The sequence below is a fragment of the Populus euphratica genome, unplaced genomic scaffold, assembly GCF_000495115.2.
Source record: "Populus euphratica unplaced genomic scaffold, PopEup_1.0 scaffold170.1, whole genome shotgun sequence".
Taxonomy (NCBI): domain Eukaryota; kingdom Viridiplantae; phylum Streptophyta; class Magnoliopsida; order Malpighiales; family Salicaceae; genus Populus; species Populus euphratica.
The window spans coordinates 183,760-198,594 of NW_011500051.1; the positions used below are offsets into that span (position 1 = coordinate 183,760).

Genomic DNA, 14,835 nt, shown 5'->3' on the forward strand with positions numbered 1-14,835 from the left:
TTTAGATTTGACCTGATTATGAATTATTTAAACAAAAAATATTTAAAATTAATCCTATCATATTTTATTTAGATTTGACCTCATCGATCTGATTATGAGTTGATTTGTAGAGAAATATGAGTTCGATTAAGTTAATTTTTAATATAGTTTGACAATAAACTCAAATCAGATTAAATTTTATATTGATAAGTTATGAAACTTGATATAACAAGTTGATTTTAATAACTAATGATTTGATACCTTCTTTTTCAATGAATATAGCTTCTAATTCTTCTCTTTTGAAATTTCTCTTTCCTTGCCAAAGCAAACATGATCTGGCGCTACAGCATTGATGTTAGAAACATCATGATCTCCACATATATATAGGTATGTTGATGAGGTAGCATGCCTATCAACATTACCCCATCTCTGTCTCCTGACAATTTTATTTTATCGTGTTGTTAATTTATATTGATGATTAAAAAGAAAATTCTTTGAGGTATGCTATGATAATGGGGGATTTTGGGTTGATGTCGCTAAATTTACATGTAATAAGATCACTTCAGTAGCCCTGTTTGAAAATCAAATGCCATGTTTTCTTACAATAACAAATATTCAAGACAATAGCTATTTCTTCTTCTCTATTTCTAAAGCATTTTGATTTATATATAGAAAACACTTTATGTGCCAACCTAACAATATCACGACGGTTTAAATCTTTTTTAAAATTCTCAAGACAAATTAAACATATTTTACTTCACTTTATATTTATATATATATATATAAAAACAAAACAAAACAAAACTGGGTCGTAATTCAATCATCTGGATCTTAATGTGTATGCTACTAATTGGCCCATGGACTCATTTTATCCTGTATGGCTTGGGCTTCAACTCCTTTTTTTTTTTTTTAAATTAGGCTGCTAACTGAAGTGAAAACGCAGTGCAATAACAGGTCATCCAAGGCAAGTAAGCCAACGGGCCAGGAATTAGCATATATTAGGCCATAGGCCCAGATCCAAAGGTGATATAATGCAAGGAAGAGAGATAAAAACCGTAAAAGCAAACTGCCCAAAAGAACTTATGGATAACAAATACCAATGTTAAAGTACCTTGTATTTGTATTTTAAAAAAATTTAAATTATTTTTTAGAAAAAAAATATTTTTTATAATTTTGGATAATTTTAATATGTTAATATTAAAAATAAATTTTAAACATAAAAAAATTATTTTAACACATTTCCAAACTAATTTTTTTCTAAAAAGTAACTGCTATTATAGTCTAAAACACTACTTTAATTAATAACAGCAGTAGCCTGGAGCACCATAAGCAAATTAATATTGTTAAAAATGGAAAAAGAAGGGATTAAAGTGATAATAAGTTAACTAATTTAGGGGTGAAATAGTAGTTTGGAGTCCTTAGTGACGAGGGATAGAATTCCCAGCAGCAAAATTACCAAGCTACCATTGCACTAATGGTCTAAATAAGAGAGCTTAGAATATAATATATATTATTGCTGAAAAAGACCCATCATTACGAAAGATACATGCACAATTTTTTCCTGTATTTCATTTTCTCTTTTATAACTAGTTGATTTGAACATCAAATAGACTGATGTGCTTCTAATTGCTTTTTAGACTTTTTCCCAGCGTACTTGTATATTTTCTCTTGCACTCTAGTGTAAAGTCATGTCTAACATGTTTGTTTTTGCAATAAAACTAATATATATTTTCAAAAATTTTAAATTAATTTTTGATTGAAATCAAATAAAAAATATTTTAAAAAATAACTGTTATATTAAATATATCACTTTCATACAAAATTCTTTTTCTTATTAGTGTGAAGATATTTTATTTCTTTGGATGAATTTTTTTTTATAATATTACAATGGATTGGAAAGAAAGTTCAATATTATGGTGTGCTTGGCATTTAAATTAATATACTATTTATTTATCATTTGTTAAATTATACAATGGTCACATCACTTAACCATAAATTTTTTTTAATAATGACTCTAAGATTATCAAAATGAAAAAGGAAAAATTAAGTAGAGAAAGATGTCATAATAAAAAATTTTTATCAAAGAATCAATTTATTTCAAAAACTTCAATTATTTGAAGAGTTTTTTAAATATAATTTATATTATTTTTTAATATATTTTTTTAAATAAAAACTTTTTAGACTTGAAATTTATACAAGCTTAATTATTTTATGCTTAATTTTTATTAAATAAATAAAAATAATAAGATTCAAAACTCAAAAATTATATGAAAAAATAAGTTCAACTCAAAAACTCACATAATTTTAAAATATAATTTATATTATTTTCTAATATTTTTTTTAATTGAAATTGTATTACTTGAACATGGAGAATTACATTTGGGCACTTGATTCATGAACAAGTGAAATTATTTTTGTATATTGACGAAACAAAAACAACATAATAAATTAGGAAAATAATTAAACAGACTATAGGACAGATGAAAGCCATAATAAAATAAATACATTTGGACCCCGTCGTAGTTTCCATTTTCGAGCCTTAACCACCCAGCCCAGAATCGAAAGCAACTCCGGTGGGGGGCAACCAAACATTCCCGCTAATGAAACTACCAACCGTGAACATTTGAGCTTCTACGGGGGTAAGCGAGCTATGATAACCAGGCCAGTTGACCCTGCCGGAAGTAGAGGATCCGGGGCCTGAGTTCATGTATTCACCGTAATAGAGTGACTTGGGGGAGGAGCCACCAGCCCAAGGAAACCAACCAGCAGGATGTATTGAACCATCCAAAAAGGACTGCATTACAACTGTTCTAGAATACTCCTTCCATGGCCTGCCAAGATATGTGACCGACTGAGCCACTATCTTACAGTTTTGTATGGAAATGCCTGTGTTTTGATCAGGGCTAGTGCGACCTTGCGCAGTCACAAAATTTTTCTGTCCTGTTCCAGGATTCCTGGCAAAAATATTACAGTTCTGGAAAACCACTGCTGAATTACCAAAAATGAAATCTACTGTGCCATAAATGTCCGTTTCTCGATAGAATTGTCGTTTGGAAAGAGTGTAGAGAGTGTCTTGATAACCATCGATTGAGCATCGGAAGATTACTGCTCTATCGGATCCCACTCGAAGGGCAACAGCTTGGTGCTTGTTTGGACCGGCCCTGTTCACAAATGTTATGTCTTTCGCGATGAATCCATCCCCCATCACGCCTAATTAAGCACAGACTCATATTCAATTAGCACAAAAAACAAATTATGGCCAAAAATTAACAATTAATGTCCAGTTAATTATAAAGCAATGCAGGCGTCCCACAGTACTGTTGGGGGAGGGAGATGGCTTTTGTCATCCCCGTCCCCTCGCACGCTGATCAATCTCAAAATTATTATTGTCTTAGCTCCAGAATTTTCTTGATACCATGCATCGAAAAATTCAAGATAAGAGCAGAGTCTATTTAAATTGAGAGTTACTTGTAGCAATGGTACAAGACCTTTACCTAACAAAAAAAAAATATTAATTATATTTTATAAAATAAAAATTAAGAAAAAAACCCCAGATATAAAATAAAAATGATCCAGGATGAATCTTACTTGTGAAACATATTATATATATATATATATATATATATATTAAAAAATCTCATTTATAGTTTTGTTGATGCCTTATTTATCCGAAACAGATAATATAAAAGAGGTAAAATTGATTTCTTGATTATCAAAATAAATTACCAGCCCGTTATGTTAATAATATATATCAATATATATATATATATATATATATATATTAGATTAACATGAATGTCAAATCAGCTTGCGTGTATTATGACTAATCTCACATGTCCTGAAATTAACAACCATATAAATCTTCAGTGACCATCAAATCTAAGATGAAAGAAAGAACAAAACTCTTAATTTTAAATTCTTATCACTTAACCAGATAATTTATACATAAATATTTTTATGAATTCAAAAATGTAAACTTGTTTTTTATTAAAAAAATTTCAAAAATCAATTTCAAAAGTACGTAATAAAAATACCTACCCACTGTGGCAGAGTCGTAAGTCGTGGAACCATCTACAGCATTTTTACTACCGACAATGACCGTTTTACCCTTCCCATCGCCATATAAAAGCACGTCCTTCTGCTTTGAAGGGATCTTGAGGTTCTCGTTATAAGTCCCGGCTTTGATGTAAATTACGTTTCTACCCCCACCATCCAGAGAAGCCGCCACCTGCCTGATTGCCTCCGCAATGGTGGTATGGGTCCCACTCCCATCCCTGGCCACCACTGCATGTGCTTCTATCTCGCCTACAGAAGCTTCTAGAAGCTTCCTTTCCGACAGGGAGACCCAACTTGGGAAATCATTAATAGTATTACTTTGGTCCGTCAACAATTTCCGACCACGAGGACTAGTACTAGGGAGTCCATAGCTGGACACATAAAGTGCAAGAGAGTTGCTTATAAATTGACTTAAGTTTTTTGCCATGGAATCTATTACGTCAAACTTCTCTAAACGAGTTTTTTTAACATTTTCAAGCAGGCTTTCTTTGCATGTTTCTTGATTGGTAAGTGCAGCACTAAGCCATGTCTGGACATCATTGTGGGTGTGGGTAGGGTCATTCTTGCGATTGATGACGTTAGAGAGTTGGTCCAAGGTATCATCAAGCAACTCCATGCAGTCTCTCATGCCACCACCAGGCAAATGAGTCATGTCAATCTCCTGGTAGGTTTGGCTAAGGAATATGGTAGCGAGTTGGTCTATGGCTGAGTGAGCTTGGCTTGAGGTGAAATGGACTGAGTAATCAAAGAGTTCTTTCGGGGTTTTAGGAAGATCAGCATTATTATTGGTATTCAATGTCAGGAGGAGAGATTGGCAGGCTGCTTTGTAAGGGGTGCCTTTGCACGGAGAGGTATCAGTACTGGATGATGAAGCTCCGGGTGTTGTTGTTGACCTAGACAACTTTGCGAACCGAGATGGCAAAGGTTTTGAAGTGGTAGCTTCTGCAAAAGTAGCCAGGCAAAGGATTTTGATGATAAGAAGCATTGATAGGGCCGCCATGAATGAGGTTTTTTTGTCTCTAGGATTTGCATGGAAGAATTGTGGCATTGTGTACATATTTGTACTTGTTAGGATAAGATTCGTAATGGGTGCTTGAATACCTCAGACTTCCTAGTATATATAGGAGTGATCATCCCTACAGCAGCATCCTTCTTGTACGAAAAAAATTCATGTCATGGTCACCTTAATTATCAATTAGGGAAATAAAAGCTTCGAAAAGTTCCTTTTTCCTTTTTTACTGCCATTATATAGAAGTATTGCTGGCCTTAATTATCAATTAGGGAGGTAAAAGCTTTGAAAAATTAATTTATTTTTTTACTGCCATTATATGGAAGTATTTCTGGCTTGGTGATGTGATGATGGGTGCAGCATCGTTTCTGAATCCTTCAAGATAGAATTCCAACGTGATGCCATTGCAATTAACACTAGATCAAGGAAGCAAGTTAATTAGTTGCTAGAAAGTGCGAAGAAATTAACCACAGTACTGAATAACACGTTTTATAGCAAGGACCTTCTTGATAACCTCACAGCTTGAAGAGCGGGAGAAGTCAACTTCTGATCATTTGGCCGAGTTCTGTTTATATTTGATTTTTTTTATAAAAAAAAAAGACTTATCAAGTGAAATTTCAAAAATGATTTTATATTATATTCTTTAAAACTAATTGATTTTTTAACATGGTATTATTAATTAAATAATCAAAACCTCAGATCATATATTTATATATTCAAGACTTCAAGTTTGTATATTAGTCTCAATATAAGTTTCTTTCAACTACCCTCTCGGTGACCAATAATTATATATCAGAAATACGATTCTTGAGTCACTTGTAGCTGATAAAAGCAAAAGATGTTAACATCTGTGATCGCTGTTTGGCTTTCTTGAGTGCTGTTGTTCCTTTTGAGATGGATGCATTTGATCAAGTTCTTGATGACTTCTTGTGCTTTTGGGATCTATGAGCTTCTTCCTGGAATAAAGTTCCACTTTTATCTAAATCAAGAGATGAACTCGATCTTCTCTAAGATACATGGATGATTTTGGAGTCAATATATTAGCTTGCCTGCTGTTTGGTTCCTCAGTTCATGCAAGAACAATTCTATCTAGTTGTGGTGGCGAAGGTTCCTTGAATAAATATGTGTTAATTTTTGGTCTATGGTTCTTAAGGTTCTAGTTTTTGGTCAGGCGCCGGCCTAGCTAGCTTTGCGCTTTAAAAGAGCTTTAAAAGAGTTAAAGTTTGAAACGAAAAGTCTTTAACTATTTTTTTTTTTTTTAAAAAATAAGCTATAAAATAAAGAAAAATCTCAAACATCATATTCTAAGTTTAATTTGTACATATTCTCGGTCCCGCTAGCATTAACAAGTCAATCTTATAGGAAACAAGACGCGTAGAATACTCTAATAAAATCTTAGCTTATCCATCAAACTCGTGCTTTTTTCTTCGGCAGAAAAATTATTTAACATTTCCAAATTCTTTTCTTGGACTTTAACTTGTCAATATAGAACTTCCACTCAAGAAAAACTCAGTTTTGAGTTCACAGCAGAAAAGAATGAACTCTTTCATTTCTTTATTTTTTTAAAAATAAATATTTTGAATACAGTCAAGAAAACTTGCATGCTCTTTCTTGGAGGCGATGGTAGTGTTCTTCGAAATCAATACAGCCATGATTCTGCCATTGATCTCCAAACCAAAGTATAAATTGGTGAATTGGACCTTCTCATTATCCTCACCATTAAGAATTGCAGCCTGAACAAAAGCACCATCCTCATCAGGGTCGATACCCTTGCAAAGATCCTTCCTACTGAAGATGTCTTGCAACAACTATTGCATCTTTCACTATTAAAAAAATAGAGTTATTAGCAATTACATGATAAATTACAGATAAAATTAAAATCATTTACTAAAAAAAATTAGCAATGAAATCAATTAATAACATAGAATATCAGTTACAGATTTGTAAATCAACAATAAATTATCTATTGTTGATAACTAGCGATAGATTTTTCATTGCTCATAATTCAGGAAGGAAAAAACCTGTTGTTGATTATATGTTACACATGAGTGTTGCATATAACTGGTAATGGATTTGTTCGTTGCTGATTCATAAAATATTTATAATCAACAATGGATTATTATATGATTTTTTTTATTAATTTATATTTTTTTACCCAAATACTTTTTTAATTAATTATTTTTGGATATTTTGAAAATAGTAGGGGCACACACACAACATACAATAATATTTAAAATTACTTTATCAACAACAATAAATGGTATAAAAATAAAATTCATAATACAATTAAAAATTTAATTAAATTTATATTAATGTAAATAAATCACAATACAATAAAAAAAAATACAATGATAATGCTTGTGATGAAATAAGATATTGTGAATTGATGTAATGGATTGAGATATGGTGCTCTAGGTCTAGGTTAATATCCTAATGGAGATGGAGATGTGAGACCTATATGTGCAATCATACATCAAGCCATATATATATGTGTTGGCATCAATGGGATCATTGGTCTATATTAGATGCATGATATTGAAGATTATTCATAAAATATTTTGTTATGGAATTCATCTGCTATTTCATTTAAAAATAAAATTATTATTTTTAAATTTTTTATTCTCTTTTCTTTGCCTTGTATTGTAATGTATGATAAGATGAACTAGGATATAATAACTTTACCAGTTATACTAATGAACACATTTCTACCAGCAATAACATCAGTTCTCCCAAGCACTTTTCACACTACTACTATATTTGCTTGCTGGCTTCGATTTTTTCCAGTGTTGTTTTTACTGGTTTGGAATTGCTTTAAAGCCATATCCTAATTAATGGACTATCTTCTGTGCTTTCCTTATTTTATTTTTTTATCCCATTCATAGAAAAGAAGAAGAAGAAAAGTCTAAATTAATCCTTGTCAAACCTAGTCCATCAACCTAATGAAGGCGACCTCATCAAGACATGTAAAATACTGAATTACGGAAACATCTTTAGCCATGATTTTATTGGTTGCTTGGTGCTTGAGAGTTAATTTTTGAAATTAAAATAATTTTTGTTGGGTTTTAATATCTTTATTTTCTCAAAAAGGAACGTGGTTTTGTGTAGTTTTCAAGTTGAAGAAAGCTTATCCTTAACGAAAGAAATCATTAATGATGTTTCATCCAGTTTTTAAATTGAAAAGGAATTTTAACACCCTGCTAAATATCGAACACCTTTTCTTTGAATGAAAAAGCTCGACGGAAAATCACAGTACACGAAAATTACTGTAATTTGCTATAAATATTGGTGCCCTAGTAACGAGTCCCTCTAGCCGCCTCCCTTTCTGTGTGTTTTATTAGGAGAGCTACTTAAGTCTCACGGTGACAGAAAACGATATCGTGGCTTGATTGAGACGAAAGGAGGGAAACGTAGTGTACGTGTGATGGATTATACTGATAAATTGATTATCCATAATCCACCATTTTTTCTTATTAGGAATTAGAGGTTCTAAATGAAAACTTTGATTATAAACTTGACCTCAAAGTCATCAGCTATTTATGGATGATTACAATTGATGAAGAAACGCCAACCTAATTTTGCCCACGATTACACTGATCACAAGAAGCATCCATTTGGGTTCACTGGTGGGGTTCTATATTGTCTGTGGACAGTCCAGATTGGTTTCAAGTCTATCTTTTTTTTCTCTTCATCTTCATGTCCAAGTTTCTTAAGCTCAGTTTCATCAATAAAACAACATGAATAAATCATGAATCATCAAAAAACTATTTTAATGTAAAAATTTAAATTATTAAATTAAATTTCAAGATGTAATTTATATTATTTTTTAAAACATTTCCTCAAATAAAAAAAAATTAGATTTAAAATTTATACATACCTTCACTACTTTGTATATAATTTTTTAATAAAAACTGACTCTAAAAAGAGGATTGTTTATTGTTGTTGAGTTGTAGTTGCATGATACGAAATAACATTTTATAATATTCCGGCAAATGTAAACTGATTGAAGTGCTCAAATTTCGTCCTCATTAACGAAAGAAGAAAACTTAAAAATATATCTTGGTATACAAGAACATATAGAAATCTATCTATCTGGTGATTAATCAAGAGCAAAGTTTGTTTCGTTTGTGCTACTCGATTGGACTTTTGAGCTTTCGAATTCGCATCATGCATAAATACTAGCTAAAAAAATATCGGACAATCTCGTAGAAAAGAGGTAGTGGCTGGTCTTTCCCTTCCCCCAACTCCATCTCCGGCTTCCCTTCCGCACCTGGCTTAGTTCATTTCATTCAAACTAGGCTGACAGAACTAAGTGAAGTCGTTTCATTCTCTTTCCCCCCTTGAGTATTGCGTACTTAATAAGTTTTTTAAGTGAATGGTAAGAAAAGGTTTGGTACTCGGCTCATCTTGATTGAGTTGCTTAGAAAGCTCCCTCCTCTCGTCGGCCAAGCCGCTTCTCCTTCATCTGTCTTTTTCTTTCCGCCTATATATATATATATATATATAGAGAGAGAGAGAGAGAGAGCATATATTTTATATATTTATTTATCAAGTGCTTAGTTAGAAGAGATGATTGCCACGAACAGAGAAATATTTAAGCGATCTTGTAGGCCACATGCATGTATCATTTTATTATTATGTTCAAATTAAAGTCCATTCACCTTATCTTCACTAAAGCAATATTGTGGTATGCAATTGGTCAGCATCATTATCGTGATAGCTTTCAATTTGTTATATATATGTTGATCACGTCCCCAAACACAGGTTTGAACAGTTAGACTTTTCTTTTTAGAAAAAACAGAAGAAATTATATCAAAGAAAAGTAGAGCCAGCAATGTGGTGGCTCGATAGATACAACAACGCCAAATACAATGATTCAAAGCAAAGCTAGAAACTCAACTAGTCTATTTTAATTAACAAAATCGACCTCAAGAAATAGATTTAGTGCAAAACTCCACCGATTTGAGAAAACACTTCAAAATTAATTATTAATGCAGGGTTGTACTCATTGTATATTAAAAAATAATATAAATTATATTTTAAAATTTTATTTAATAACTTAAGTTTTTAGTTGAAATAATTATTTAACATGGTATTAAAATTCTAATGACCAAACGATCATGAGTTTAAATCTCATTATCTTTATTTATTTTATAAAAATTAAATATAAGATGGTATAAATTTATGAAAATTTTAAGTTTAAAGGGTTTTTACTTGAAAGGGTATCTTAGAAAATAATATAAATCATATTTTATAAGCTCACTTAATAATTTAAATTTTTAAATTAAGATGATTCTTTGAGGTTGTATAAATTATTATTTTTATTCTCGTCTAGATCAAGCTAGTTTTTGAATGGACATTGATAAGTGACTATTAAATATCCCCATTTTATTCCTTTATTAGGTTGTTTTCATCGCAACATGAAATTTCTACCTTTTGTTTCTATGTTTGTATATGTATATCTACATTAATTTCGATTAGTTGATAATGTCACGTGTAATATTGTTTAACTATTCTAACGTTTCACCTACGTTTATAATGTTTGGGATCATGAGATGCTAAAGTTCTTGTCCAAACAAGTTTATATATATATATCATGGAGTTTAAAACTTATATAAACCTATTACTATTACTTTGTAATAATTTTATATTAATTAGAAGAGAAATTCTTATCCATTCATTAAAGTTCTAATATATATTAACTACCTATCGTAATTTAAAATTTGTGTGTGTGTGTGTAGAAAGCTTGGAATCGCGTGCATCTCGTGGCCAAGACCAGTACTGAGACAACCAATTACATCTTATGAGAAAAGAAATGAACTGAGGGTTACTTCTAGGATGAGTCCTGATTTTCCTTTCCGAAATCTTTTTGAAGTCATGTCTTATTATTAAGCCGTCTCTAGAAATAATGCAAGTTTGCCTTTTTGATAATCCAACTTGGATCTTTCTGATCACTTTTTCCCCTCGTCATTAGGTAGAAGGTTACACTCGAAAGGAGGAGCTATCCCATTAGAAAGATGTGTTAATGGTCATACTTTGTTGGCTTAAAGTCCTTAGTTATGTGTTGAAACTTGAAATCCTAATCTCTAGATTATGAAAGGTGGTGCCCTTTCTCCTGTTACAATTCACCGATATAGTAAGGTTGCACCTGGGTGGACTCTCGAAGTAAAATATGAAAATATGAAGTGCTGGTAAAAGCATGCAATCCATGAATGCATGTCGCTATCACCATAGGATCGAGATTCCCATCATTTTCACCATGCAACTTGTTTTCTGAAAGTGCTTTATTTCGTACCACGTATTTTTACTTCAAAACTCAAATTCGATAGTGATACATGTCAAGCCAGTGAGGAAAGGAAGGAAAAACGTGGCAAAGTGTCTATCACAAGATTAGGGTTCCGGGCAATAGGGGCGAAGCTTGAATTATTTGCTTGGGGTGCCCAAAAATTGAATCAAAGCAATGAATATGTAAATAATATTTGTTTTAATTAATTGTGCATGATATGTAAAAAAATAGCATAATTTAATTTTATTTAAATAATTTATTACAAATATATAATGATTTAATATGAAATAAAATGTTTGGACTATTGCCAAATTGAATCAAAGTAATGAAGTTAATTTCATCTCATGTATTCATCACTTTAATGTTTTTTTTATATATTTATATTTATCAAAATAAACATATAAAGTATATAAGAAACATTAGTTAAAACGAAGCGTTATTTTATGTTTAATAAACTTTGAAATAAAATAACAAAAATAATAAATAATTCTTACATATTTATTTAAATTATGCTCATTATTCTTTCATCGAATAAAAATTATCGATTGTCATATCAATTGTAAATCTTTGAGCAATTTCTTTTACTATATAGATAATCAAATAATTTACAAGAAAATTATTTTTCATCTGATTGCGAAATCTTGTTTTAACAATCTTTATCGTTGAGAAAGCTCGTTCAGTAATTGTTATCGAAACAAGAAGAGTCAAAATAAGCTGAATCAACCTGTTAACTAGTGGATAAATATTTTTTTTCAAAAAAAGGATGAATTCTTTTTTTTTTTCATGGTTTAACCTAAAATCAAAGCATATATCATAAGAAAAATTGATAATTTTAATGGTTTTGTTAAAAACAAAACGTAAAAAAAATCCAAATATAATCAAAACAAACCAATAAAATGTATCTACTTGAATCTTTCTAAGAAAAATTTTATTTGTGATTTATATTGACCGGGTGCACTGTAAACACTTATATTAGAGTTGCAGGGAGAGAAAAGATAATAAAACACATTGATAATTTTATATTTTTCTTTTCTTTTCCGTAGGCATATAGGTACCATAAAATCAAGGCAAAATCAAAGGAATTCAAAAGTAAAGCAAAAGACAACAAATATATTTACTGTCTCATTAAAAAATATTATAGCTCTTCACATTTAATTACCAAATAAAAAAATAAAATGTCTTGGAGGGGCTCGGACCCTGCTCGCCACCCCTTCATTCCGCCCCCACCGGGCAAGTATAGGCTAACCAAAAACTGAAGAGTCTGACAAGAGGGACTTCAAATGGTTCAAATATTTCTACTGATTTAATTTAGTATTAATTTGGATGATTCTGCAGATGCTGGGAACTTAACAGGGGAATGATCTAACGTGGTTAGTTATGTCTTATAGAAGGAAATATGAAAGACAAGTTTCCCTAATCCAGTGGAAAGAAAAGCCTTTGGACCACTGCTATCGTTATACCAGTTAAATCAAGCTATGGAAAAGAAAATTCTGTAAGAAATCCTGAATAGAAAGGCATGATATATAAGTGCAAGAAGCATGCCACCATACCAACCATTAATCATCGCGTCCTTATCCTTCTCAGCAAAGAGCCAATTCTAACAAGAATCATTTGGGAGCAAGGGTTTCAAAGATTATTGAGAAATAATTCATTGTTGGGCTGAGCCGATTAGAAAGCAGAGAATACGTAATTCAGCTAATCAATGCGCATGCGTTATTTAATATCAGACATGAAGGCTACACATGAGGTTGAAGTTAAACAACGTTTGACCGTGTCAGTGGGAAACCAGAGGAGATGAGGAACATAAATGTCAAAAAGTCAGTCCTGCCGTAGAGCATTGCATGGCTGTTTATTACTTATCATTATAGTGCATGTCTTTCTCGGACATTTGGTGGAATCTAATCGCGTCTTTTAGATCACTTGTTTCCAACGCAAAAGTCACCCCGCTGAGTTTGGTACCAAAAATGACTTGAAATGCACTAATTAATTTTAAATGTGGAGAGCTTACCTTCCAGTATGAAGATAAGCTTCTAGTTGTGTGTGCAGCAGCTGCTACCAATTAATATTCTTATGCCAACATTTTAATTAAGCTATTTTTTGTATACCAAAACTTAGTATTATGAAAGATTTAGTACTATTGTTGAAAGGTGGTGACATAATATTATATACAGGTTCTTTAGGGTCTAGATATAGTTTAAACCATAAGGTAAGCTTCTATAATATAATTTAAGACTGGAAATTTGTATATAATTATATTATTTTATGTTTAATTTTTATTAAATAAATAAAAATTATAATATTTAAACTCATTATTATATGATTATTAAGATTCTGAAATCATATCAAAAAGCTATTTTAATTTAATAATTTAAATTATTAAATAAAATTTAGATATAATTTATATTATTATATAATATATCTATTCAGAACAAGCCTTGGGCATGGTTGAATGGCCTCTAAATTATTAAAAAATTCACTGTATCCATGATGTTGAGCCTTATTTTCCTACTAGAATTTAGAGAACATCATTAGGCCCTAGAGATTTTCAAATATTCAATAATGTTCCGAAAGCTCTATGACATTTCTAACTTGCCCCCCAAAAGAATTTGTATAACCCTCTGCCTATTAGCTTAAATTGTGGGTTTGAGTGGTTTTTTCATATCTTCGATTGAACAGGGCTATACCATAACTTGGTTCATGATGTTGATTAAAAGTTGTTCCTTGGACTTGACTGTTTGTTGAAAAATCTCATGAGGTTTAGTTGAGATTATATATGACAAAGGGAATAGTGAATAAATAATGAATGAAGTTGATTTCCGAGGACATTAGCTTTCAAATCTTTGAACACATTCAGCTGAGAGAATATATTTATGAATCATGAGAGCTTTGTTTCATGTATACAATGGTATGTACTTAGAACTTTTTATCCTTTGTATGGTTGTGCAATGTATCTGTGCTTGCATCATTGCAAACTTCCAGGCAGGCACGGAGGGAAAGTATTCCCTCCCAGGGAAGAGAGATTAGAGAATATTTGAATTGTATTTTTTCATGGAAAGTGATTTTAAAAAAAAAAAATTAATATTTTTTTGTTATTAAAAAAATTAGTTAATAAAAAATACTTTACAGTTAAAAAAAAATTAGTTTGGTTTCCAGGAAAGTATTTTCTTGAAAAATTTGAACGGAAAATATTTTCTGAAAGTTATGAAAAATTTAAAAATATCATATTATTTGCTGATTATTTCAAATTCGGTTCTCAAATTTTTAATTGCTATATATATTTTGTTTTGAATATTTATTTTTTTTAATTTTATCTTTTAAAATTTAATTTTTATATTAACTTTAGTTCTCATTTTTATAATTGTTATTTGTTTTTTCTTATCATTTTTTTATTAAAAATTTTTATTTATTAAATTTGACCCTCATTCTTTTGATTGTTACTTATTTTATTTGAAATAATTTATGAAATGTTAATTATTATTATTTTAATTTCTTCATCTTTTATTTTTTT

General features: G+C 30.7%; 1 protein-coding gene across 1 annotated transcript; it reads right to left on the reverse strand.

Moving 5' to 3' along the window:
* Positions 1 to 2,313: 2,313 nt before the first annotated feature.
* Positions 2,314 to 5,137, reverse strand: LOC105107682 (probable pectinesterase/pectinesterase inhibitor 35). Its single transcript, XM_011001696.1, has 2 exons — positions 4,018 to 5,137; positions 2,314 to 3,189 (listed from the first exon to the last, which is right to left on the reverse strand). The coding sequence occupies exons 1-2, from the start codon at positions 5,090 to 5,092 to the stop codon at positions 2,519 to 2,521; spliced, it is 1,746 nt and encodes a 581-aa protein (XP_010999998.1). The 5' UTR covers positions 5,093 to 5,137; the 3' UTR covers positions 2,314 to 2,518.
* Positions 5,138 to 14,835: the final 9,698 nt, after the last annotated feature.

What these genes read in the sequence shown, in the direction of transcription:
- LOC105107682 (XM_011001696.1), bottom strand. Translation starts at nt 5,092, where the DNA reads ATGTACACAATGCCACAATTCTTCCATGCAAATCCTAGAGACAAAAAA. An exon ending in TTACGACTCTGCCACAGTGG is followed by an intron (nt 3,190 to 4,017) that starts GTAGGTATTTTT and finishes GTGCTTAATTAG; the next exon opens with GCGTGATGGGGGATGGATTC.